This window comes from Microcaecilia unicolor, chromosome 8 (assembly GCF_901765095.1).
Source record: "Microcaecilia unicolor chromosome 8, aMicUni1.1, whole genome shotgun sequence".
NCBI lineage: Eukaryota > Metazoa > Chordata > Amphibia > Gymnophiona > Siphonopidae > Microcaecilia > Microcaecilia unicolor.
The window spans coordinates 241515011-241541341 of NC_044038.1; the positions used below are offsets into that span (position 1 = coordinate 241515011).

General features: G+C 46.8%; 1 protein-coding gene across 4 annotated transcripts in view; it reads right to left on the reverse strand.

The window, feature by feature from the left end:
* The window catches only part of ITCH (itchy E3 ubiquitin protein ligase), a 186452-nt gene that overhangs the window by 28252 nt on the left and 131869 nt on the right, over positions 1-26331 (reverse strand). For all 4 annotated transcript variants that reach the window (XM_030213284.1, XM_030213283.1, XM_030213286.1 and 1 more), the window contains 5 exons: positions 14312-14396; positions 12841-12969; positions 7909-7981; positions 2773-2844; positions 684-772 (listed from right to left, as the gene is read on the reverse strand). In XM_030213284.1, the coding sequence (XP_030069144.1) occupies positions 684-772; positions 2773-2844; positions 7909-7981; positions 12841-12969; positions 14312-14396 (448 nt within the window). The remainder of the gene's footprint in view (positions 1-683; positions 773-2772; positions 2845-7908; positions 7982-12840; positions 12970-14311; positions 14397-26331) is intronic.

The following is a 26331-nucleotide window of genomic DNA, read 5'->3' on the forward strand; positions in this document are numbered from 1 at the left end:
TGATGCCTAGAGCGGGAGCGGAGGCTGCTTGCTCGGCTCCTCCGGCTCCCCATCAAACAGGGCTATATATCCTTCTGTTTTTGTAAGAAACAGCTTAGAAAGGTTTCCTGCTTTTTGCAGTGTTGGTCGACTTACCACTTACAAAGTAGATGGGGAAAAGCTTTCCTGTGGCACTGGCTGTACCATCAGGACGTATTTTTAAAAAGACAGTGTACTTTGCTTTGAAAGTATATGCATATGACTATTTCCTGTCAAGTAGTAAGTTCCCCTTTAAAAATCTGTCAGTCAGCCAGTGCCTCAGGAAAGCTTTTCCCCATGTACTTTGTAGGTGTTAAGTATGTTGGGGGGGGGGGGGGGGAGAGGCAGAAGGCAGCAAAGCATGGAGATTTCAAAATGGAATCGATGCATGCATTTTTGCTGGTCTGCCCTTTTCCACCCCAACACCATTTCTTTTCCCCCATCTGGAAGAGTATGCATGCTGAAAACAGATCACTTATTTTCCCTACAGAGGGTCTGGGATCATTTTTGAAGGGTTTTTTCTAAGGGGTAATTATTTACCAGCAGAAATCCCTTTCAGAACTGCCTAATCAGTAGTAATTGATCTTTCTAATCTGGAAACCTTTCAAAGCCACGTGATATTTCCTGGTTGCTGTTATGAATATTTAACCAATGTTCTGTTTTACCTTGCCACCCCTCCATAGTCTAAACCTTCTTCTCCAGGAAAGATAATCCACAATCGTCTTCTCAGGTCCTGAGGATTAATACTCATTATCTAAAATAAAGCAAAGGAAAACAGAGGTTTTCTTCCTTAAGGAAAGATCTTACACAGTGTTACTTGTAACATTAATAGGCTCACAATCTGATCTTCAGCCATGGCCGAGTGCCTAATCTAGGTGGCTCAATTCAGGTGTGAGCCCACTTTCCAGCCAAACTCGGGCACCTATTTTTAGGTTGAAAATATTCATAAATCTTGGCGGCCAGAATTCAGCCAGTCTGCCATGGCTGAAAATATGCAGCCAAGCACTGACTCAGTGACGATCAGTACTTTTAAAGTAACACTGGGCATTACTCACTCATTCAACTCAAGGGCCCCCCAAATCTTCCAAAGCTAGTTGGGAGCAGAATATTGCCTTAACACCTATCAGCTAAGTGACCCTAGTTATCCCAGGAGCATCACTGTCAGAGCACCAGAGGCCATCAAATGAAGAAAAAGACAGATAGTATCCTTTTCCCCGCTTGATTGGGAGATTTCAGTGGAGCCTTATAAGTAGGATGAGGGTGTAAGGAACCCTGCGGTGTACCAGGCAGGTGAAACAGCTGATCTGAGCTGTAAAATGCATGGGCAGGAGAGACTTCAACAGGAACAGCAGGTTAGAGAAGCATTAGGCCTGTTACACCACTGGATAATTTATCCTGTAGTCAGCTGGGACTGGACCATCTTGGGGAGGCAGAGGGCTAGAGGTGATGTGTGTATGAGTGTGTAAATGTAAACACTGATTCCCAGTTGCCAGAGACCCACAATACACCACTGATACAGGCACATATGTCGCCTTCATGGAACAGGTGCAACATTTGGGGCCTGTGTTCCTTTTCTGCCTAGGTACCCATTATAGAATTGCCCCTTGCTTTTACGTTGCCGATTTCCTTTGCGCAGGCGTCAGCGTTCACAAATAAATGGCTGCCATTTTTTCGCGGCTGGAATTGTCGCCACGGTTTAGGTATATGTTAGAGAAGTTCCTGTGAGTGAAGTTTTTGATTATCCTCTAGTTTCTTATTCGTTACATCTGATGTGACTCATATGTTTTGTTTTTCAATAGTTGAACAGGCAGCAACACTAAAGATTTTATTGCAGTATTCAGTTCCCCGAGGAAGCCGCTCGGTGAAACGGGTCCCCATTGGGACCAGGATTCTACTGCTTGAGACTGCCATATAAGGTAAGTTCAACTGCTAGTTCCCTTTTGATGGGGGGTACATTGTTCTCACTATATTTTTCTAGATGAAATTTATTTGCACCATTAAGAAATTTTTGCACAATTGTTCATTGGTATGGTTGGGGGCAGTGGCGTAGCCACAGGTGGGCCTGGGTGGGCCAGGGCCCACCCATTTACTGCTCAGGCCCACCCAACAGTAGCGCACATTTAGTGGTAGCTGATGGGGATCTCAAGCTCGGCCAGCTAAAGACTTCTCCCTGATGGTAACAAAAACGCTACTCTTCACGATACTGGCACCTGCACACACTCCATTTTCAGCGCATGCCTGCTGCATACTGCCAAGGTGGAAAGAAGTATTTTCCCACCAGCTGAAGTATTTTTTTTGGTGGTGGTTGGGAGGGGGGAGAACACTTGGTGCCCACCCACTTCTTGCCTAGGCCCACCCAAAATTTGTTGTCTGGCTACGCCCCTGGTTGGGGGTTTTTATGACCGATGATAAAAGCTGTGAACTGTGCTTTGGATGCTGTGACATTACAATTATTGGCATCTACAAGGGTACCACAGTCATCTGAGGTCCTCCTCCCCCCCCCCCCCCCCCCCCCCCCCCCCCCCCCACACACACTATTCCTTTATGGTGTTGGACCAACAGAGGTTATTCCTCACTCTTCAGTCTGAATTGAGTTGTTGACATTTATTGAGTTTCCGTTTATTTTTGTTCCCTTTAGGACCTACCAAGACTTTAACATGCTGGCATAAAGAATCATGGCAAAAATAAGCGAACTGGAAATTTCAGTCCAAACCTTCATACAGTATACTTATCGAGCAAACGTATGTTAAATACCTGCTGAAACGAGTCCTCGAACAAGTTCTTTCTTGTCACTGTAATCTTGATATGCTGTGGCAACGCAAGTTGCTGAAAACAGATGTCAAATACCATTTATAACTGTTACATATACAATGTACGCCAGTTGTGTTACGATACATAATAAATGGAATAAAGTTTATCCAGCTGTTACCCTCTGCAAATGTCAGGGGAAAAAAACCTCATAATTACAGTGATTCTAACTGAAGTTATCTATTTGGTTTCATCTGTCTCCAGATCTGAGGCAATTTAGAAGCACAAATACAACCATCACACTTTTACACAATAAACCATTTCTTTCTTTCTCTCTCCCTCTTAGCCCCATCCCACCCAACTGACCAGATCACCACTCCTCTATCCCTTTCCTTCCTACTGCACCTCCACCCTCAATTTCACCTCTCATTACACCTATCCACTCTCTTACCATATCTCACAATCCTAACAATTATTCTAATCCGTGCATTGATTTGGGTAAATAACAGAATTTCACATGTTTTCTAAAATTCATCTAATCCAAACAATTACAGGTATCCTCAGGTAACACGTTCCAAGAAATGGGGGCTATTGCAGAAAAAGCCTAATTCAGCTAATTCTTTCCAACTGAACTTGAATCGCTCATAGTGCCATTAATCAACCACTGCGTTTAGATGATGGCATCTCCGCCTCCAAACTGGTCACACAAATGCTCTGGGGCTAACGCTTTTATTTTAATTTCCATCCTGTGGGAGATTAAAAGTTCAACAGGTCACCCCCCCAGCAAAAGCACAATAGTGATGAGAAAAAAAAACAACAAGGTAAGATGATCTCAATATACATAGAGGTGTATTTATTTATTTTATTTATTTGTTGCATTTGTAGCCCATATTTTCCCACCTATTTGCAGGCTCAATGTGGCTTACATAGTACTGTAATGGCAATCGCCAATTCCGGTATGAGAAATGCAGAGTGGTATTGCCTTAAAGTTCATGAGTAACAGAGTAAATTAGGTAGTTAAGGAGAAAGAGTTAAGTTTTGTCCAGTTCTGGTATAAGTTTCGTTGTGTTGCAGGGTTCATGTGTTTAGGTTTTTGAACAAACTGGTTTTCAATGATTTCCGGAAGTTAGTTAGGTCGTGCATTGTTTTTCAAAGCACTTAGACTTACATAGTTACATAGTAGCCTATGGAACTTTGTAAGTCTAAGTGCTTTGAAAATGAGCCCCTCAGTAATAATAAAGGGGAAGAGGAAACCAGAATAAAAGCTTTACATAATAAAAGAAAACAATCTAAAAATTGGCAGAAGGTTACGATCGCAAATACTCAGACTCCGTACTAAAATTCCTGATCTGGAAGCTCTAATGGTAGAAATGGACTTGACGTTGTAGGTGTTAAAGACAGCATGGTTCAATGAGTCTCATGAAAGGGATCTTGCCATACCCGGCTATAATCTATTCAGGAGAGACAGAGATGGCAAAAAAGAAAGTGGGAGGAGTCACACAAATTGCCCGACATGAAGGGGATGTGATGAAAAGAGGAGACGGCCTGTTGATCCACAATGGTATATAGTCTAGAGCAGCGTTTCCCAAACCCAGTCCTGGAGCACCCCTTGCCAGTCAGGTTTTCAGGATATCCACAATGAATAGTGGAGGAGTGGCCTAGTGGTTAGGGTGGTGGACTTTGGTCCTGGGGAACTGAGGAACTGAGTTGGATTCCCACTTCAGGCACAGGCAGCTCCTTGTGACTCTGGGCAAGTCACTTAACCCTCCATTGCCCCATGTAAGCCGCATTGAGCCTGCCATGAGTGGGAAAGCGCAGGGTACAAATGTAACAAAAATAAAAGAGATACTATTGGAGATTCTACATGGAATGTTGCTATTCCACGAGCAACATTCCAAGTAGAAGGCTGCGCAGGCTTCTGTTTCTGTGAGTCTGACGTCCTGCACGTACATACAGGACGTCAGACTCACAGAAGCAGAAGCCTGCGCGGCCACATTGGTGATCTGCAAGGGCCGACTTCTACATGGAATGTTGCTAGTGGAATAGCAACATTCCATGTAGAATGTCAAATAGTAGCAACAGTGGAGGAGTGGCCTAGTGGTTAGGGTGGTGGACTTTGGTCCTGAGGAACTGAGTTTGATTCCCACTTCAGGCACAGGCAGCTCCTTGTGACTCTGGGCAAGTCACTTAACCCTCCATTGCCCCATGTAAGCCGCATTGAGCCTGCCATGAGTGGGAAAGCGCAGGGTACAAATGTAATAAAAAAAAAATGCACAAACTTGATTTGCATCCACTGCCTCCATTATATGAAATGTGATAGGAAATGAGGCTGATATGAATGGTCCAAGAAAGAGAGCTTGGAGTGATAGTGCTCCAGGATCTCTCGGTGGCAAAACAAATGTGATAAGGCAGTGGCCAAGGCCAGAAGGAAGCTTGGCTGCTTAGAGGGGGCATAACTAGCGATAATGGCCCTGTATAAGTCATTGGTGAGACCATACTTAGGAGTACTGAGTTCAGTTTTGGAGGCCATATCCTTGCCAAGACATAAAAAGACCTGAAACATTTCAGAGGAAAGTGACCAAAATGATATAGGGTCTCTGGCAGAAGATGTATGAGAAGAGACTTGAAGACTTGACTATATATACCCTAGAGGAGAGGAGGGAGAGGGGACAAAATACAGATATTTAAATACTTGAAAGATATAAATGAACACGCAAACCTTTCCAAAGATGGAGAGACTACAGAACCAGAGGACATAACATAAAGCTGCAAGGGGGGGGGGGGGGGGGGGATTCAAAAAAGGAACACCAGGAAATATTTTTTCCTCAGAGAGGGTTGTGGATGCCTGGAATCCTCTTCCAAGGATGTGGTGGGGATGCAAAATGTGACAAAATTCAAAAAGGTTTAGGATATATACAAAGGATCCCTATATGGGAAGAATATGAAATAAAAGTACAGAACATTTCTACTCCAGAAAAACTTAGCTCACACAACAAAAAGAGAGCACAGAAGGGGGGGGGGGGGGGGGGTAACCCGAACAGTAGGTTCAACCCTGGGAAGACTGGATGGACCATCATGGTCTTTATCTGCTGTCATTTACTATATTACTATGAGATAAATGCAAACTCTCAAGATCACCTCCTTGCCTCAATTTTTGAATCCAGAATTTTTTTTACTTGCCTAGGCTCATAAAATCTTGCACAAAACTCTTACATAAAAATTAAACAAGCACAGAGACAATCTTTGCAAAAGGCCAATGGCTCAGTTCCCATGCTATAGACAATCATGTCCCCAACAGCACCCTTTCAGGCCTCGGTCCAAATGCAATGCCAGCCACTTCCATACGGTCTTGTAAATTTCAACCAGATACAGCTGTGCTGCATGAAATAACTAATGCTATAAATCGATGGATATTTTTTAATCCACTGGGATCTTAGTGTTTTCTGACACTTTTGCTGCTCTACATCATGGTCTTGCTGGGCAGGCACAAGAACCCCCCCCCCCCCCCCCTCCAGACTCTTAATAACTTTCCTTCCCCAGGGCTGAGCATGCTACCTCCCCCCAACGTGCCCTGGCCCAAACCCAGATCTGTACCACCATGGGATCTGCCAATGTCCTTTGTATGAGACTACACTGTTTTAGAGGGCCTTCTGTAAAAGGCAGGAAGGCAATGTATAAGATCTATAATTAAATTAAAACAACGAAAAAAGAACCCATTTGCCTAGATATTGCTGGATGCACTTTGAATGTAGCCAGCCTTCCGTGAGGGAGGGGTCCAGAGCCCGGGGGGAGGGGCACATTTTAGCCCTCCCCCCGGCGCCGCCCCCCCACCGCCGACATTGCCTCCTCCCCCCTCCCGCCGCAAACCTGCCGCCACTGCAGCCTACCTTTACTTTTGCTGGCGGGGGATCCCACTCCCCGCCAGCCAATGTCTTCTTCTCAGTCGCTTCCTGCTCTTCAATTTGTTTGCTGACGTCCTGCACGTACAATTACGTGCAGGACGTCAGCAAACAAATTGAAGAGCAGGAAGGACTGAGAAGACGTCGGCTGGCGGGGAGTGGGATCCCCCGCCAGCAAAAGTAAAGGTAGGCGGCGGCGGGGGCGGGTTCGCCAGGAGGGGGGTCCTGGGGTGAATCTGCGGGGGCCCCGGCCCCCTCAGGCCCCACGTAGCTACGCCACTGCTACAGAAGCCTTCATACCTGCAACTCTGCTGTTACCTCAAAAGCAATACTATTTAAATGGTGTCACCAGCTACAGCTGGGAATAGCAGAGGCCATGTCTACTCTCTGACAAAAAGTAACTTGTGATCTTGTATTTAAGGAAGCATGTTTCCACAGCATGATCATTTAGCACAGCAAACATTTGTTCTATATTAAAAAACAAAAAAGAAAAAAAAAAGAAGAATTTTCTTTTGAGGTCAGAAATGTTCATGGAAAGGGTGGGAGATACTTGGAATTACCTCCCGCGGGAGGTGGTGGAGATAAAAACTGTAACTGAATTCAAAAATGTGTGGGATAAACACAAAGGAATCCTGTTCATAAGGAATGGATCCACAGAAGCTCAGTGGAGATTGGGTGGCAACACTGGTAATTGGGAAGCAAAGCCAGTGCTGGGCAGACTTCTACTGTCTGTGCCCTGAAAAAGGCAAGGACAAATCAAGGAAAGGTATACATATAAAGTATCACATACAATGAGTTTGATCTTGTTGAGCAGACTGGATGGACCCTACAGGTCTTTATCTGTCGTCATTTACTGTTACTATGAAATTCTCAGGTGTTCTATTGATACAATATTCCAACAGGATTTCATGGTTCAATCTGCTGGCAGCGAAGTCATTTGGGCAAAGATCAAACTTGCAATCTTATACTGTGGATTTATGTAAAAAAAACTCCGTATATACACAAACACACACACCCCTAAATTTCTACCTACGGTATTACTAAAATGTTCTTTTGCCCGTATCACCTTAAACTTATTCAAGGTGACTGGCCAAATAATTTGGTGGTGTTCCTTCAGGTTACCAATCAGAAGTCCCTCCTCTACAGCAAATGAGGGATGGGGATGTTGAAGAAGGCAAGTTTAGATCCTTATCACCTCTTCCTAGTTCAATGTAAGTCAAATCCACCGCAGAGTTTTATTTACCTGACACCAAAACTTGAAATACTGGACTTTTGCCTTGAAGTCTCGCACATAGGCTATCTGGGGTCCATTATCTCTGGAAATAAGATGAAAAACAGAAGTCTGCTGAAAACTCTACTATAAGTCACAAGAAAGCATAGATAACATCTCTAAAAGCCAATGCAGTTTTGTGGTGTGATAACTTTTTTTTTTTTTAGTTCACATTGTGTCACTATGTTTGCCTTAATTATATCAATAAGTTTTTTGGTGGTGGGGGGGGGGGGGATTTTTTTGCCTGAGAATTTAGGGGTTTATGATTAGTGGATATGTTGATTTTTTAAAAATTATTTTAGTTTACTCTCCTTCTGTTTTACACATTTTTCCATTCTTTTTTTGTTAAGGGTTCTCCCGTTTGTCCTGGTGTTACAAAATAATTTCTCCATCAAGGGCCCCGATGTAGACATCACACGAAAACATGTTGGGCATCTTTTATATATCATCATTTTGATGGTGGACTATTGAGTATTTGTATGAATCTACGCAACACAGATAAGGCTTATGGTTTTTATATAAAAATTGTTTAAAGATTAATGATAATTTAGCTGCCTCTTGAGGGTATTTGTAGAAATCTATGCTCAAGTATTGTTTGCATTTGCTCTTGTATTTTTCATTTTGCTGATTTTGCAATGGACAGTTCCTTTTATTTGGATGCGCATTCCTCAGTTATTTATTTATTCAGAACATTTATACCCCGCTTTATACCACTTAAAGCAGCCTCAAAGCGGCTTACAATGAACTGAGGAAACAATTACAGTAGAGAGGGTAGAAGGATCAGAGGAAGAAGGGAAGGGAAATGCACTGAAAGGCTTTGGTCAGATCAGAGGAGATACAAGTACAATGAAATCAGAAATTGATTAGATAGAAACAAAGAAACAGAGAAATAGACAATAAGGAAAGGTGAAAAAAGTCCAAAATATTAAACCATCTACAATTCTTACTTTAAAAAAACAAACCCCAAAACACACCAACAGTTAAAAGGTGGCCAATTTTATTCAAAATTAATATGTACTGTGAAACCTGAGCGTTATGCAACATTTATAAGACTAATGGAAAGCCCTTTAGTCTATATCGAGGGCGATTTCAAATTAGTTAGTATTGCATATACTGTGATAGGATTAAACCTACTCACCAAAGTATGTGCAATATAATCTTGATCTCAAATTTACTGCTAGGACTTGTCTTGATACTTGATGCTAAACAGAGCTTCCTTCTGGAATTCATAAGGTGTAAAGTGCACTTGAGAGCTCTTTTTAAACCGAGCAAATGGTGCCGAACGCAACTGGGATTACGTCTGTATCTTTCTGTCACCTGTTCTTGCCCTCACAATGCATTTTTTAGTACTCGAGAATCTTTTCTCTCGTTACATGTAGTACAGAATAGAAGGTGGGTACTGATGTGTATTAGCATCGCCGATCTTGTGCTTTTCTCCTTTACCACAACAATCAAGCTATAGTGTTTACACAGGGGTCCTTTTACTAAGGTGCACTAGCATTTTTAGCGCACGCTAAAACTTAGCTCACTTTTGTAAAAGACCCCCACCCCACCCACCCCCAGTTTCCACTGGATGAGTTGTGGTACATTAGGATTGCCTTTCTGTAATACAGATCCTTCTGATATCATGTCACACCAGCAATGAGATGTTTAACACTTTCTAATTCTGTTTTACAGAATCTGCAGACGCCTGTTAATTTGTACTATGTTGGCTTTGAACCTTCTTGTCTAAAATTCATTATTCTGTACTGCTGCTATCAATCTCTCTCTAACCATTTCACAGTCAGGCTTTGACCTACTTGTGGATCTGAGCTTCCCAAACTTCTTAGGGCCTCCACAGCTAGTTGGATTTTCAGGATACCCGCAATGAATATGCATGAACTAAATCTTGCATGCCCTGCGGACCCCACACATGCAAATCTACCTCACTCATTCACTGTGGATATCCTGAAAATCTGATTGGCTGTCGTGTTCCCAGGAGAGGTTTTAGAATGTATGTTATCGGTACTGATTTGTAGTATGTCAAAGTATCTTTTATTGAGTTTTAAATACCATTGCAAGTGGCTGTAGAAAACATAAACCATATGCAGAAAAACAATGACAATGCAGGTCAGTCAACCTCCAACTATTACAAACCTCCTCTGACTCACATTACCCTCCCCCACAATCAACCCCCCCCCCCCTTTTTTGTTAACAAAGCAGCACAAACAATCCTAAACATCCAAGCTGAGTATGATGGGATGCACACAGTACTAATTTGTTTTTAAATTATAGATCTATTTAACTTATCTGAGGAGTCCTATGTGGTGGCATTTTGCTTTTTTTTGTTTTTTTTAACTGATTTCCAAGTTGCATATAGTTTTGATTTAAAGAGATATGAATTTCACAGCTAAAACGGGTTATTAATAATTAAGAGTGTATGCAAACATTTCATGTTGTAGTTTAAACAATGTGTGTTGTGCCATTTACATTTTGCTTTGCTTATGGTATTACTGATATATTTGACCTTGTTTTTAACTGTAATTGTTATAAGAAATATTTTATTGTACTATGTACTGGATTCCTATGGAATGAACATAATATATAAAATATATTTTCTGGATCTGTCCATCTTTGTACCTTTTTGGATTGGGCTGGATTTATTGGTTTAATATACCGTAATATACTATTGTGTCTAAGCAGTTTACAATAAAAGAAAATCTATCATACAAAATGTAACAGTACAAATTCCAGATTACATTCACTAATGGTATGACTAAAATTAAAAAAACAAAACAAAAGAAAACAAACATAAAATTGCACCTAAAGTAAATCAACTGTAGTAAAAAGTCTTTAAAAGTTTATGAAAGGTATAAGATATATCAGAAAAACTATTCAGCCAAGAATTCTACAAAAAGGGTCCAACACAAAGCCCGCTTCTGAATCAACAACTTAAAAGTGTCCAAAACAGGTAATTGAAGACGTCCTTTTGGCGAGGAACTCAATAGCTCTAAACGAAAATATGCATATTTTCTTGGATAAATATATAGGATGGTCTAAGTTTAAGGCTTTAAAAACAAAACATAACACTTTGAATTCTACTCACTTTGAAACTGGCAATCAATGTAGTTCGCACAAAATTGGAGGAATATGATCTGATTTATTTTAGCTCCAGTAATCAGCCGTGCAGCTGCAACCTTTGTAAGATGGCTTTACTAGAGCCAATCAATAAAGAATTACACTAATCCCGTCTACTAGTAATAAAAGCATTTACCACTTTCACCAAATTTTCTTTAGTAAGTATGGCCTTCAATTGTCGCAACATGTGCAGGCAATAAATACAATCACTATCTCTTTGGACACCCCAAGTGACTATCTTGAGAAACAGAAAGAATGAGCACAAATTTCTGGCAAAAAACTCTTAAGACATTATCCACCTTATAATTGAAAGAGAAAAACGCCTAGATTACGACCCAAATCGGGAGATAGACGTTTATCTCACAAAAACGAATAAATCGGTATAATGGAAAGCCGATTTTGGACGTTTTCAACTGCACTCCATCGCGGAAGCGTACAAAGTTGACGGGGGCGTGTCGGAGGTGGAACTGGGGCGTGGTTATCGGCCGAGGAGAGATGGGCGCATTTCGCCGATAATGGAAAAAAAGTATGCGTTTGTAGCTAGAATTTAGGGCACTTTTCCTGGACCCTGTTTTTTCACGAATAAGGCCCCAAAAAGTGCTCTAAATGACCAGATTACCACCAGAGGGAATCGGGGATGACCTCCCCTGACTCCCCCAGTGGTCACTAACCCCCTCCCACCACAAAAAATGATGTTTCACAACTTTTTAGTTTCACCCTCAAATGTCATACCCACCAGCAGTATGCAGGTCCCTGGAGCAGTTGTTAGGGGGTGCAGTGGACCCAGGCCCATCCCCCCCTACCTGTTACAATTGTGCTGCTTAATGCTTAGTCGTCCAACCCCCCCCAAACCCACTGTACCCACATGTAGGTGCCCCCCTTCACCCCTTAGGGCTATAGTAATGGTGTAGACTTGTGGGCAGTGGGTTTTGAGGGGGATTTGGGGGGCTCAACACACAAGGGAAGGGTGCTATGCACCTGGGAGCTCTTTTACCTTTTTTTTTTTGTTTTTGTAAAAGTGCCCCCTAGGGTGCCCGGTTGGTGTCCTGGCAAGTGAGGGGGACCAGTGCACTATGAATCCTGGCCCCTCCCACGAACAAATGCCTTGCATTTATTCGTTTTTGAGCTGGGCGCTTTCATTTTCCATTATCGCTGAAAAACAAAAACGCCCAGCTCACAAATTGTCGAATAAAACATGGACGTCTATTTTTTTCGAAAATACAGTTCGGTCCGCCCCTTCACGGACCCGTTCTCGGAGATAAACGCCCATGGAGATAGACATTTTTGTTCAATTATGTCCCTCTATGTCTACGTGAAAGTCACATGGCTGAAGACTTGTCCATGTTTAGGACTAAGTCATTCGAACACATCCAGTCTGCAAGAATCCGGAGTCTATTATTATTATTAAACCCTGAAATGATTTCTTCTTCATTATTCTTCACAAAAAAAACCCAATAAGCTGATTTTGGTTTTGGGATGGGAATTCTTCCCCTTCGAGTGTATTTTGATCACAATGAAAACTCAGAACATTTTTGCAACTGTCTTACACTGCTTCAACAATCTATTATAATCTACAAAGAATCCAGGGTTATATTTTAATACTTTTTCCTTTTCTTGGTGTTTCCTAGCTAATTGCCTGGATTTTCTTTTAAAGACAAACGGGGACAGATTTGATGACAGCGATGTCCTACAGATGACTTCATTGCCCTCATAACCACTCAAGGCACAGCAGCTACAGAATCAGCAACAGGGAATATGAAAAAAAAAAAAAAAAAAAAAGATGCTTACAATGCAGATTTTCCAGTTCGAGGATCAATGTAAGTTGTAGTTCTTCTATTGTGATCCACAAAATACGGAATCCCATCTACTGTAAATCTCATCTCCCAGCCTTCAGGTAAAGGTTTTTCATTCAACTGACTGAAAATTAAGGTAAAATGTTCATAAACAACGTTTTATTTCTGAATTCTTCCACTGGCAACATCACCTCCAACCCTGGCTATGCTGAATCTTAGAATCTGTTTAGAACAATGGGAGAACTATAACACAACACACCTCTCCAACAAGGCCTACAAAGAGAACCCATTGCCTTACAAAGCTGCCTCACCATTCCACCCAGCTATTAACACCTTCCTTGTCTCTTCCCTTACTTATTCCTTGATACATTACTAATTGTATCCGAGATCATGTAATGACTATGTCCAGGGGTGTGCTGGTAAATTTTTAACAACAGGCTCTTTCTCCGGACGTAGCCAGCTCTGCAGTTGGAAGGGCCAGGGGTGGCCGGGGGGGGGGGGGGGGGGGGTGTGGAGACCAACACTTGCCTCTCTCTCCTCCCTCCCTTCGTGCGGGCACGCTAGGCATACCTTTGCTGGCAGCCAATAAATGGACTGCCACCACTCCCAAGGTCTTGCTCTGAGCAGCATGCTGGAACTTCTCTCACATGCTCGAGAAGTCCCAGCCTGCTGCCCAGAGCAGGAAACAGCAGCAGTCTATTTACTTGGCTGGCAGGGCTCAGCATCCCCACCAGCAAAGTGAAAGAGAATTCAGCAGGGGGCCCAAGCCCACATTTTGGGAGCCAGTTGTTAAAGTAGCCATGGAGGGCCCTACTTTAACAACCGGCTCCCAAAATTCTTAAAAACTTAACAACCGGCTCTTGCGAGCCTGTGAGAGCCTGTTCCAGCACACCACTGACTATGTCATAATAAAACTCTGTAAGCCACATTGAGCCTGCAAATAGCTGGGAAAATGTGGGATACAAATGCAATAAAATAAAAATAAAAAAACGCAAGAAACTGCAAATTCTCCAACACCATTAAATTACTGTTTACCTCTTGCTTTAAGGAATTCCAATTCACCAAATGTGTTTCTTTTCAAGACTCTTAGAAGTAGTATTTTGTAGCTGCATTCCTCCTCCCCACCCCCCCAAAAAAAAAAAAAAATTTTTTTTTTGTTCCGATACCATTCTACCAGAATAACGTCCTCTTCATAGAATGGAAACAGTCTTTCATGATATCACTGCACTGCTGGTAAGTCAGCACTAAGCACATGAGAAGAGCCGTACTGGGTCAGACCAATGGTCCATCTAGCCCAGTATCCTGCTTCCAACAGTGGCCAATCCAGGTCACAAGTACACACTAGCAACTTACAGCCATGATATCATCAAAACCGCAGCTTTCTTCTTTTACAAATTAACTTGACAAAACCTTTTAAAAACAAATTACAGATCTTAAGAATATACAAAAATATTAATGAAAATTACCCTTGACTCCTGGGATCCTCCCACTGGGTGGCCCGTGTGTTGTGATTGACAAAATAGACTCGGCCATTGTTGTCTGTTCTCTTCTCTATAAATGGGACACAACATTAAAGAAATTTCAAAACGAGTCAACTTACTGCTTGGATGTTTTTACCTATTATTGTTTTGTATTTTCGTTATAGTTCTCTTATTGTAATTTGCTTTAAAAAATCTGATGTAAGCCACATTGAACCTAAACTTGTTTGGGGTAATATGAGCTACAAACGCCATATTTAAATAAAAAATGATAAATTATAGGCCATAAAATACATACATTTTCTGTATTATCTGTTATGCACACGGAAGATAAATCTGGTTTAATACAAACTTCAAAATTAATTCCAGCTGGCAGTGGAAAACCAGTAACAAGGGGAAGAAGTAACACCACGGCTCTGGATAGTGAATGATACATACCTGTAGCAGGTGTTCTCCGAGGACAGCAGGCTGATTGTTCTCACGACTGGGGTGACGTCCGCGTCAGCCCCCACCAACCGGAAGAAGCTTCGCGGGCGGTCCGCACGCAGGGCACGCCCACCGCGCGGCCGTCCTCCCGCCCGTGCGCGACCGTTCCCGCCAGTTGAATGACAAGCAAAAAGATGAAACGCAACTCCAAAGGGGAGGAGGGAGGGTAGGTGAGAACAATCAGCCTGCTGTCCTCGGAGAACACCTGCTACAGGTATGTATCATTCACTTTCTCCGAGGACAAGCAGGCTGCTTGTTCTCACGACTGGGGTATCCCTAGCTCTCAGGCTCACTCAAAACAAGAACCCAGGTCAATGGAACCTCGCAACGGCGAGGGTATAACAGAAATTGACCTACGAAGAACAACTAACTGAGAGTGCAGCCTGACCAGAATAAATTCGGGTCCTGGAGGGTGGAGTTGGATTTACACCCCAAACAGATTCTGCAGCACCGACTGCCCGAACCGACTGTCGCGTCGGGTATCCTGCTGGAGGCAGTAATGTGATGTGAATGTGTGGACAGATGACCACGTCGCAGCCTTGCAAATCTCTTCAATAGTGGCTGACTTCAAGTGGGCCACTGATGCTGCCATGGCTCTAACACTATGAGCCGTGACATGACCCTCAAGAGCCAGCCCAGCCTGGGCGTAAGTGAAGGAAATGCAATCTGCTAGCCAATTGGAGATGGTGCGTTTCCCGACAGCGACCCCTAGCCTGTTAGGGTCGAAAGAAACAAACAATTGGGCGGACTGTCTGTGGGGCTGTGTCCGCTCCAAATAGAAGGCCAATGCTCTCTTGCAGTCCAATGTGTGCAACTGACGTTCAGCAGGGCGGGTATGCGGCCTGGGAAAGAATGTTGGCAAGACAATTGACTGGTTAAGATGGAACTCCGACACCACCTTCGGCAGGAACTTTGGGTGGGTGCGGAGCACTACTCTGTTGTGATGAAATTTGGTATATGGAGCATGAGCTACCAGGGCTTGAAGCTCACTGACCCTACGAGCTGAAGTAACTGCCACCAAGAAAATGACCTTCCAGGTCAAGTACTTCAGATGGCAGGTATTCAGTGGCTCAAAAGGAGGTTTCATCAGCTGGGTGAGGACGACGTTGAGATCCCATGACACTGTAGGAGGCTTGATAGGGGGCTTTGACAAAAGCAAGCCTCTCATGAATCGAACGACTAAAGGCTCTCCAGAGATGGCTTTACCTTCCACACGTTAATGGTAAGCACTAATCGCACTAAGGTGATTCCTTACTGAGTTGGTCTTGAGGCCAGACTCTGACAAGTGCAGAAGGTATTCAAGCAGGTTCTGTGCAGGGCAAGAACGAGGTTCTAGGGCCTTGCTCTCACACCAAACGACAAACCTTCTCCACTTGAAAAGTAACTCTTTTTAGTGGAATCCTTCCTAGAGGCAAGCAAGACACGGGAGACACCCTCAGACAGACCCAACGCAGTGAAGTCTACGCCCTCAACATCCAGGCCGTGAGAGCCAGGGACTGAAGGTTGGGGTGCAGCAACGCTCCGTCGTTCTGCGAAATGAGAGTCGGAAAACACTCCAATCTCCACGGTTCTTCGGAGGACAACTCCAGAAGAAGAGGGAACCAGATCTGACGGGGCCAAAAGGGCGCTATCAGAATCATGGTGCCGTGGTCTTGCTTGAGCTTCAGTAAGGTCTTCCCCACCAAAGGTATGGGAGGATAAGCATACAGGAGGCCGATTCCCCAATGGAGGAGAAAGGCATCCGACGCTAGCCTGCCATGTGCCTGTAGTCTGGAACAGAACAGAGGCAGCTTGTGGTTGGTCTGAGAGGCGAAAAGGTCCACCGAGAGGGTGCCCCACTCTCGGAAGATCTTGCGTACCACTCTGGAATGAAGCGACCACTCGTGCGGTTGCATGACTCTGCTCAGTCTGTCGGCCAGACTGTTGTTTACACCTGCCAGGTATGTGGCTTGGAGAAGCATGCCAAACCGGCAGGCCCAACGCCACATCCCGGCGGCTTCCTGACACAGGGGGCGAGATCCGGTGCTCCCCTGCTTGTTGGTGTAATACATTGCAACCTGATTGTCTGTCCGAATTTGGATAATTTGGCAGGACAGCCGATCTCTGAAAGCCTTCAGTGCGTTCCAGATCGCTCGGAGCTCCAGGAGGTTGATCTGCAGATCCTTTTCCTGGAGGGACCACAGACCCTGGGTGTGGAGCCCATCGACATGAGCTCCCCACCCCAGGCGAGATGCATCCGTCGTCAGCACTTTCGTGGGCTGCGGAATTTGGAATGGACGTCCCAGGGTCAAATTGGTCCGAATGGTCCACCAGAGCAGTGAAGTGCGGCAACTGGTGGAGAGGCGGATGACATCTTCTAGATTCCCGGTGGCTTGGAACCACTGGGAAGCTAGGGTCCATTGAGCAGATCTCATGTGAAGATGAGCCATGGGAGTCACATGAACTGTGGAGGCCATATGACCCAGAAGTCTCAACATCTGCCGAGCTGTGACCTGCTGAGACGCTCTGGTCTGCGAAGCCAGGGACAGGAGGTTGTTGGCCCTCGCTTCGGGAAGGAAGGCCTGAGCCGTCTGGGTATTCAGCAGAGCTCCTATGAATTCCAGAGACTGGGTTGGCTGGAGATGGGACTTTGGGTAATTTATCACAAACCCCAGCAGCTCCAGGAGTTGAGTAGTGCACTGCATGGACTGGAGGGCTCCTGCCTCCGAGGTGTTCTTGACCAGCCAATCGTCGAGATATGGGAACACGTGCACTCCCAGCTTGCGTAGATACGCCGCCACCACCACGAGGCACTTTGTAAACACTCGTGGGGCAGAGGCGAGCCCAAAGGGCAGCACACAATACTGAAAGTGCCGTGCGCCCAGGCGGAATCTGAGATACTGTCTGTGAGCTGGCAGTATCGGGATGTGAGTGTATGCGTCCTTTAAATCCAGGGAACATAGCCAATCGTTTTCCTGAATCATTGGCAGAAGGGTGCCCAAGGAAAGCATCCTGAACTTTTCTTTGACCAGGAATTTGTTCAGGCCTCTCAGGTCTAGGATGGGACGCATCCCCCCTGTTTTCTTTTCCACAAGGAAGTACCTGGAATAGAATCCCTGCCCTTCCTGCCCGGGTGGTACGGGCTCGACCGCATTGGCGCTGAGAAGGGCGGAGAGTTCCTCTGCAAGTACCTGCTTGTGATGGGAGCTGAAGGATTGAGCTCCCGGAGGACAATTTGGTGGCAGGGAGGCCAAATTCAGGGCGTATCCGCACCGCACTATTTGGAGAACCCACTGGTCGGAGGTTATGAGAGGCCACCTTTGGTGACAAAATTTTAACCTCCCCCCGACCGGCAGATCGTCCGGTACGGACACTTTGAGGGCGGCTATGTTCCCGTGGATCCAGTCAAAAGCCCGTCCCCGGCTTTTGCTGTGGAGGCGCCGGGGGCTGCTTGGGCGCACGCTGTTGACGAGAACGAGCGCGCTGGGGCTGTCCCTGTGCCTGACGAGGCCTTCGGGCCGGCTGGGTGTACCTACGCTTTGCAAAAGAATAGGGTGCAGCCTGCCGGGCCCGGGAAAAACGTCCACCTGCTGAGGTGGATGCTGAAGGCGCCCGGTGGGAGAGCTTGTCGAGGGCGGTTTCCCGCTGATGCAGTTGGTCCACCAGCTGCTTGACCTTCTCACCAAAAATATTATCCCCCCCGGCAAGGGACGTCGGCCAGTCTCTGCTGGGTGCGGTTGTCCAGGTCAGAGGCACGCAGCCATGAGAGCCTGCGCATCACTATACCTTGGGCCGCAGCACGAGATGCCACGTCACAGGTGTCATAGATACCCCTAGACAGGAACTTTCTGCACGCCTTCAGCTGCCTGACCACCTCCTGATAAGGCCTGGACTGCTCCGGCGGGAGCTTATCGACCAGGTCCGCCAGTTGCTTCACATTGTTCCGCATGTGGATGCTCGTATAGAGCTGGTATGACTGGATGCGGGTCACGAGCATGGAGGATTGGTAGGCCTTCCTCCCAAACGAGTCCAGAGTGCGAGACTCCCGCCCCAGGGGCGCCGAGGCGGTATCCCTCGAACTCCGTGCCCTCTTGAGAGCAGAATCCACGACCGCCGAGTCATGGGGCAATTGGGGCCGCATTAACTCTGGGTCAGAGTGGATTCTGTACTGGGATTCCGCTTTCTTGGGGATGATGGGATTAGATAGCGGTCTCATCCAGTTCCGAAGCAGTGTCTCTTTTTTTTTTTTAATTTATAGAAGTCTTTATTGAATATTGTTATTCAAACGTAAACAATACACATCTCAGCGTATATCAAATAGGTTACATAGCAAAGACTGTGTACCAAACAATTCAGCCAACCATATAAACAATAGCTTATCGAGGGCTTAGTGTACTTCACACATTTTTAGTTTTACATAATAACAATCCCTTTCTATTATGCCTAAAACCTCCTCCCCCCTTCTCAAACTCCTCCGTACCCTCCCACCCTCCCTTCCGTCCTCCCAGTCTGCAATCCTATACAATCATTTTCTCATTATTCCAAACACTTATTCAAAAAGGGGTCCCAGATTCTCTGCCATTTAGGCAGCGTTTTTCTCTTCAGGGCCGTCAGTCTCTTCATTTCACATATGTATCTGATCTTAGTTATCCATCTCACCATTGGAGGGACCAATGGGGATTTCCAGCTTTGCGCTAGGTTCACCCGGGCAGCATTCAGAGAGGAGCGCACAAGCAGCCACTGATCTGACGTAAGACCCTCTGGTCGCCCCCCCAAGAGGAATATCGAGGGATGCCACTGCACAGACCTACCAGTCCATACCTGGAGGCGCGCTCGAACCCCCCTCCAATAGGCTTGCGCTTTCGGGCAAGTCCACCAAATGTGACCCGCTGTTCCTACCCCACCACAGTTTCGCCAGCAGTTTTGGGATATTTGGGCACTCATATGGTGTAGCCTAGCCGGAGTCAAGTACCATCTATAAAACACCTTAACAGCGCTCTCTTGCAGAGCCACCGCCGTTGATGTTTTCCGGATCTGTTTCTCAAGTGCCAACCAGCTAGCCTCTGTTAGGGTAAAGTGTAGCTCTTGTTCCCACCTCTGTCTGTGTAATATAGATGTTTTTGCGCGTCTCATTTGATAATCATACAGAAAGGATATCAATCCCCGTGTGCGCCTAGTATCTACACATATCTCCTCCATCGGGTGAGTGTCTCGCTTTAAGCTTCTGCCATATACAGACCCCTTCAGAAAGTGGTGGAGCTGCGAATAAGCATATCTGTCCCCAGGGCTAATTCCATAGTCCTCCACCAGGGTCCCAAAGGGCAAAATAGTCTCTCCCACGTGCATCTGCCCCAACAGATCCAAACCTGAGGCTGCCCACCTGCAGAAAACACTGTTGCCTATACCTGGCTCGAATAAGGGGTTATCCACTATCGGGGCTAAGCCAGATACAATCGGCTGTCGATCCGGAAACATACAATCCCAGTAGTGGAAGGTGGTCTGGACTGTCGGCGGAAATCTTTCCACCCTTCCTCTATATTTACCAGGCAACCAGATGAGATGTCCGAGTGCACGCGATCCAACCAAGGCTTGTTCAATATCTACCCATCTTTTATGTTCTTCCCTTCGAAACCAATCGACTGCCCCTCTGGCTTGTGCTGCCCAATAGTACCAGGTGAGATTGGGTACTCCCAAACCTCCCTCTCTTCTACTCTTATATAGCACTGCTCGTGGCAGTCGTGGTCTCTTTTGGCACCAAATGAACCGGATCAATGAGTCTTGAATCCCAGACAAGAAGGACCTGGACAGCTTCAGAGGCAGTACCTGGAATAGGTACAGCAATCAGGGCAAGATATTCATTTTAATCGTGGCAATGCGCCCAAACCAGGACAGTCCCATAAATGACCATCTGTCCAAATCCCTCTGTATCTCCCTTCTAAGGGCCTGGTAGTTATCATCAAACAATGCTGATAAATTGCTCGAAATCTTAACACCCAAGTAACCCAAGGCTCTCTCCTCCCACTTGAAAGTAAAAGACGTCTTCAATGATTCCATTATATTTGGGGGTACCCCCAGCGCCATGCCAATAGATTTACCAGCGTTAAGTTTATATCCGGAGATTGCAGCATATTCATCTATCACCTTCATTAAATTTGGCAGTGAGATTAAAGGGTTAGTCAGGGACAACAAGACGTCATCTGCGAATAAAGCTACTTTGTAGTCTTGTCCACCCACCCTCACCCCAGTAATGTCCGGGTGTTCTCTAATAGCCTCTGCCAAGGGTTCAATTGCCAGCGCAAAGAGTAAGGGAGACAGCGGACATCCTTGTCGCGTAGCCCGCCCTAACTCAAACGTCTCCGAATGCCCTCCATTCACCCTCACACACGCCCGTGATGCCGAATACAACGCCCCAATCCAGGCCCTGTACTGAAGTCCTATCCCTACCCTGGCCAGGACTTTATCAAGGAACCCCCAGTGGACCCTATCAAAGGCCTTTTCGGCGTCCAAGCCTAATAACACCACCTGACCGGCTTTTATCTGAGCTGCATATAGAAGATCCACTGTTCTCCGGATGTTATCCATAGCCTGCCTATTAGCTATGAAGCCTACCTGGTCAGGATGGATCAGGCTAGGCAGCAGCCTCGCCAGCCTATTGGCCAAAACTTTAGCCAGAATTTTTACATCGGCGTTAAGTATTGATATTGGCCGGTACGAGGCGCACTCAGTTCTGTCCTTACCCGGCTTGGGAATTACTGCCACCCAAGCTTCCATCATCGTCGTTGGGAGAGAGGCCCCTTCTCTCACCGAATTGGCTATCATAGTTAAATAGGGCGCCAGAAGTGGTCCAAAAATCTTATAAAATTCGTTTGTGAAACCGTCTAGACCTGGCACCTTCCCCGCTGGAAGTGCTTTAATAACCTGCAACACCTCGTCCACTCTCACCGGCTGATCGAGCTCCCCCCTCTGTGTTTCGGACAGAACCCTCAAACCCCTGTCAGCCAAGTATTCATCTATTTTATCCGTCTGCACAGAAGCATCCTCCCGATACAAGTTCTCATAATATTGTGCAAAACAATCCCTTATCTTGGTGGCTTTGTGCAAGACCTCTCCTCCAGCTCCCTTCATTTTTAGTATGTGCCGATCAGATATTATTTTTCTTAACTTAGTGGCCAATAGTCTACCTGGTTTATTAGTACATTCATAGTATACCTGTTTGGTCCTTGCATGTGCAAACTTCAAACTATCCTCATGCAAGGAGGCTATTTCCAATCTCTTTGCCTGCAGCTTCCGGTAGTCCGAACCCGACCCGGACTGCCTATATTTAACCTCCAATACTCCCAATGCACCCATACACTGCGCCAAGCGTTCCCTTTGGGCTCGGGATTTCTGACCAGCTTGTTTAATAAAATACCCTCTCGCTACTGCTTTAAAGGCATCCCATACTATCCCCAGTGTTGGTCCAGAGTCTAGGTTGAGTTCAAAATACTCTTTCAAAACTGAATGAAATCTTGTCACCAGCTCTGGGTCTTGTAGCAACGAGTTGTTAAGCGTCCATCTCTTATCCCGCTTCTCAGCTTGCAAGGATGAAATATTGGCCCAGACTGGGGCATGGTCTGATATAGTAATATGACCTATAGTGGCCCCCCCTACCCCATCAGACAATGTCTTATCCATAAAAATATAGTCAATTCTGGAATAGGAGAGGTGCACCATTGAATAAAAGGTATACTCCCTCCCCCTAGAGTTGGCCAATCTCCATACATCATATAACCCCATCTCTTCAACCAAACATTTTAAGGCCCGGGAAAGCCTGCAATCAATCGGAGCAGGAGGAACTGACCTGTCCAAACCTGGCTGCATAGTGGCGTTTAAATCACCAGCCACTATTAATTTACCTCTAGCAAAGTTCTGCAGTTCCCTCCTCAAGCGCAGGAAAAAAGTGTCCTGCTTTTCATTTGGGGCATATACACTAGCCAGTGTACATTCCTCCTGCTCCAATAACACATGTAAAAGTAGGAATCTGCCCTCCCTATCCTTTCTAGAATGCAGTATCTGTACCTGGGTATCTTTATGAAACATTATGGCCACCCCCCGTTTCTTTGTTCCCGTGACATCTGAAGCACAGTAAACCTGCCGATATTGTCTAGATAGCAGAAGACCCTCATGCTTTTGCAATAAATGGGTTTCCTGTAAAAAGACTACTCGCGGCTTCATCAAGTGTAGCTCACGTTGCAGTGCATGGCGCTTATAAGGCGAATTCAACCCCTTTATATTATATGTACAGAACTTGAAGTCTACCATTCAAGCTTCAATAGAGAAAATAAAAAATAACATGATGACCAGTGAAGACTAAAGCCTAGTACTAAGTTCCCCCCTCCCAAACTATCTCCATCCCCCCATACCCTAGTCTCCCCCAACTCATCCCCCCTATTCCCCTCCCTCCCCCTTACACCCTCCCTACTTCCCCCTAGCCTGAATCCACCAACCAGCACCATTCGGCACTGCCTGGGACTTGAAGGAAGAAACCCCCCTGACCAAACCACCGGCTGTATTAACCAATTTAACAGTCAACTTTAAACAGTTCCCCCCAATCCCCTTACCCCCCACTCATCCCTCCCCCTCCAATCACCCTCAACTTCACAATGTCATCCACTACCAGTCGGTACATTATCTAACAAAATACTCTCACTAGAACATGTTCTCAACATTACCCCCTTCAGGGATAATAACTGCACAGCGGAGTTCACCCCAGAGTTTCCAGCTTCTGCGGTTCAGGTCTGCTGTCTGGAGCTCTTTGCCCCCTTCTCAACTCTCTTCCATCTCTGCAGGCGCGCTTTTGTTGAAGGGGCCAGTCCCGTAGGCAAACTTTCCGTGGGGGCTAAACCTGCTTCGTATAAGCTCTTCCACGCCGCTCCCACTGATCTACTGCGAATCTTTTCTCCCTTAAGTTCAAAGCAAATGGCAAATGGAAATGCCCATCAATAAAAAATCTTCTCCTTGGTTAGAATCTCTATTACCGGCTTCATAGATCTCCGTAGGCTCAGCGTGAACAAGGATAAGTCTTGGTAAATCGCCACCCGAGCTCCATTAAATTCAAGGTTAGAGGACTGGCGAGCCTTCTGCCATATTTGATCTTTACAAGCATAGGTGGAAAACTTTACCACTATGTCTCTCGGCCTGTTATCTCTCGGAGGGCCCAGTGCTCTGTGCGCTCTGTCCATAGTAATCTTGCTAGCATCAAAATCCGGGCCCAGCAGCTGTGCACATATAGCACGCACCACCGTCGGGACGTCCTCTTTATCAGCATTCTCCTGGACACCTCGAAACCGGAGGTTTTGACGTCTCCCCCGGTTCTCAAGATCGTCCAATTTAAACTGCAGGTCCTCCGTCTGTTCTGACAATTTTTGCAGACGCCTTTCTGTTTCTTCGTGTCTGTCACCCAGCTCATCCGCGCGCTCCTCCAGCACTTCTACCCTTCCCCAAAGCTCTCTCAGGTCGACGCTCAGAGCGTCCAAGTGCTCCAGAATTTCTTCCTTGGACGCCACAATTTCAGCCCGAAGTGCATCTAGGCTTTTGGTCAAGTCGTGCGCAAGATCCTGGTTGGGGGTGGGTTCACGGTGCTCTTCACGGGCCGGGTTGTGGCCCGATTCCGAGATTCTGCGTACCTTGGGGGAGGCGGGCCGAGCTAGGCCGCGGTCTATCTGTTTCGCCGACAACCGCTCGCTCTCCCGGTGCAGCGCGCCGCTTTTTTTTACTCATCCTATTTTAGCCTGGAGAAGTCGGCGACAGTTCGCAGTTATTGCAGACGCTGTGAGAGGCTTCTTTATGGTAAGTGGGGCTTTAAAGCAGGAGGGATGACCGGAGCTTCGGGTTTAGGCGGCCATTCAGTCCCGTGACGTCACTTCCTCCTCCCGAAGCAGTGTCTCTTTGAGGACATTGTGCAACGGCACCGTGGAGGACTCTCTAGGTGGTGATGGATAGTCGAGGACCTCGAGCATCTCAGCCCTCGGCTCATCCACAGAGACCACGGGGAAGGGAATGCAGATAGACATATCCCTGACAAAAGAGGCAAAAGAGAGGCTCTCCGGGGGTGAGAGTTTCCTCTCCGGTGAAGGCGTGGGGTCAGAAGGGAGGCCCGCAGACTCCTCTGAGGAGAAATATCTGGGGTCCTCCTCTTCCCCCCACGAGGCCTCTTCCTCGGTATTGGACATAAGCTCATGTAGCTGAGTCCTTAACCGGGCCCGGCTTGACGTCGAGGCACCGAGGCCTCGGTGTCGTCGAGCGGTGGACTCCCGCGCCGGCGGGGACGAAGCTCCCTCCATCGACGTCGACGGGGACTCCACCTGCGTGGCAGTCGAGACCGGCGCCGCAAGCGGCGGCGGTGTCGACGGCCTCGGCACCGGGCTAGAGCTCGCCGGCGCCAAGGGCGCAAGCACCCCCAGCACCGGCACAGCCTGGCGCATCAGCCCTTCCAGGATCCCCGGAAGGATGGCTCGGAGGCACTCGTCCAGGCCCGCTGCCGGGAAAGACGGTGGGGCCGGTAGAGGTGTCGGTGCCAGAAGCTGCTCGGGTCCAGGAGACGGCACCGAAGTGCTGGGACCCTGACGCGGCGGTACCTCCACAACCGAAGGGGATCTCTCCTCTCAACGAGGACGCTTCGGCGTCGACTCCTTGCCGGCACCGGAACCCTGGTGCATCGAGGGCGACCGATGACGGTGCTTCTTTGATTTTTTCCGATGCCCGTCATCGGCGCCAGGTGGAGCAGAGGAGGAGGAGGTCGATCCCCCTCGGTCACGAGGAACCGGGTCCGACAGTGTTCGGTCCCGAGGGCCATGGGCCGAGGGAGTGACCGGGGCCGATTGCCCACGCGGCCTCTCACCCCTACCTTCACCGGAGGACCGGCGGGCCGATGGGACCTGTGCTCCTGGGGTCGATGCCATCGGTGCCGATTTCTCGGGCATCGATACCGGTACCGAAGAACCGGCCGTCGATACCGATGCCGTCAAGGTCGACGTCGAGGGGCCGGCGCAAGTTCCAAAAAGACGGTCCCGAAGAACTTGCCTCGCAACCTGAGTCCGTTTCCGGAGACCGAGACACAGAGAACACGACTTGATATTGTGCTCCGGCCCGAGGCACTGGAGGCACCAAGCGTGGGTGTCGGTCTGCGAGATCGGCCGGCCGCACTGACCACACTTTTTAAATCCACTCGGGACCTTCGAGGACATCGACGGAAAAATCGCGTCGGCGAAGTTAAAGTCGTCGATGGTGGCGGTAATCACACCTCGAAAAAAGAAATCGACCGTGCGGCCACTAGGCCGCAACGTGACGCCCCCGCTAGAGACGAGGGAAAATGGGAGCGCGTGCTCCTTTTTTTTTTTTTTTTTTATAAAAGAAAGAAAAGTGGAGCGCGCGGCAACTAAATAAAATAAAATAAAGAAGTTCGCGTAAACGCGACGGTTTTTCCGGGGCTGAAAACAGAGAGCGGCGAAGGCACGACTCTCTCCAGTCGCGGAAAAAAAGGAACTGGCGGGAACGGTCGCGCA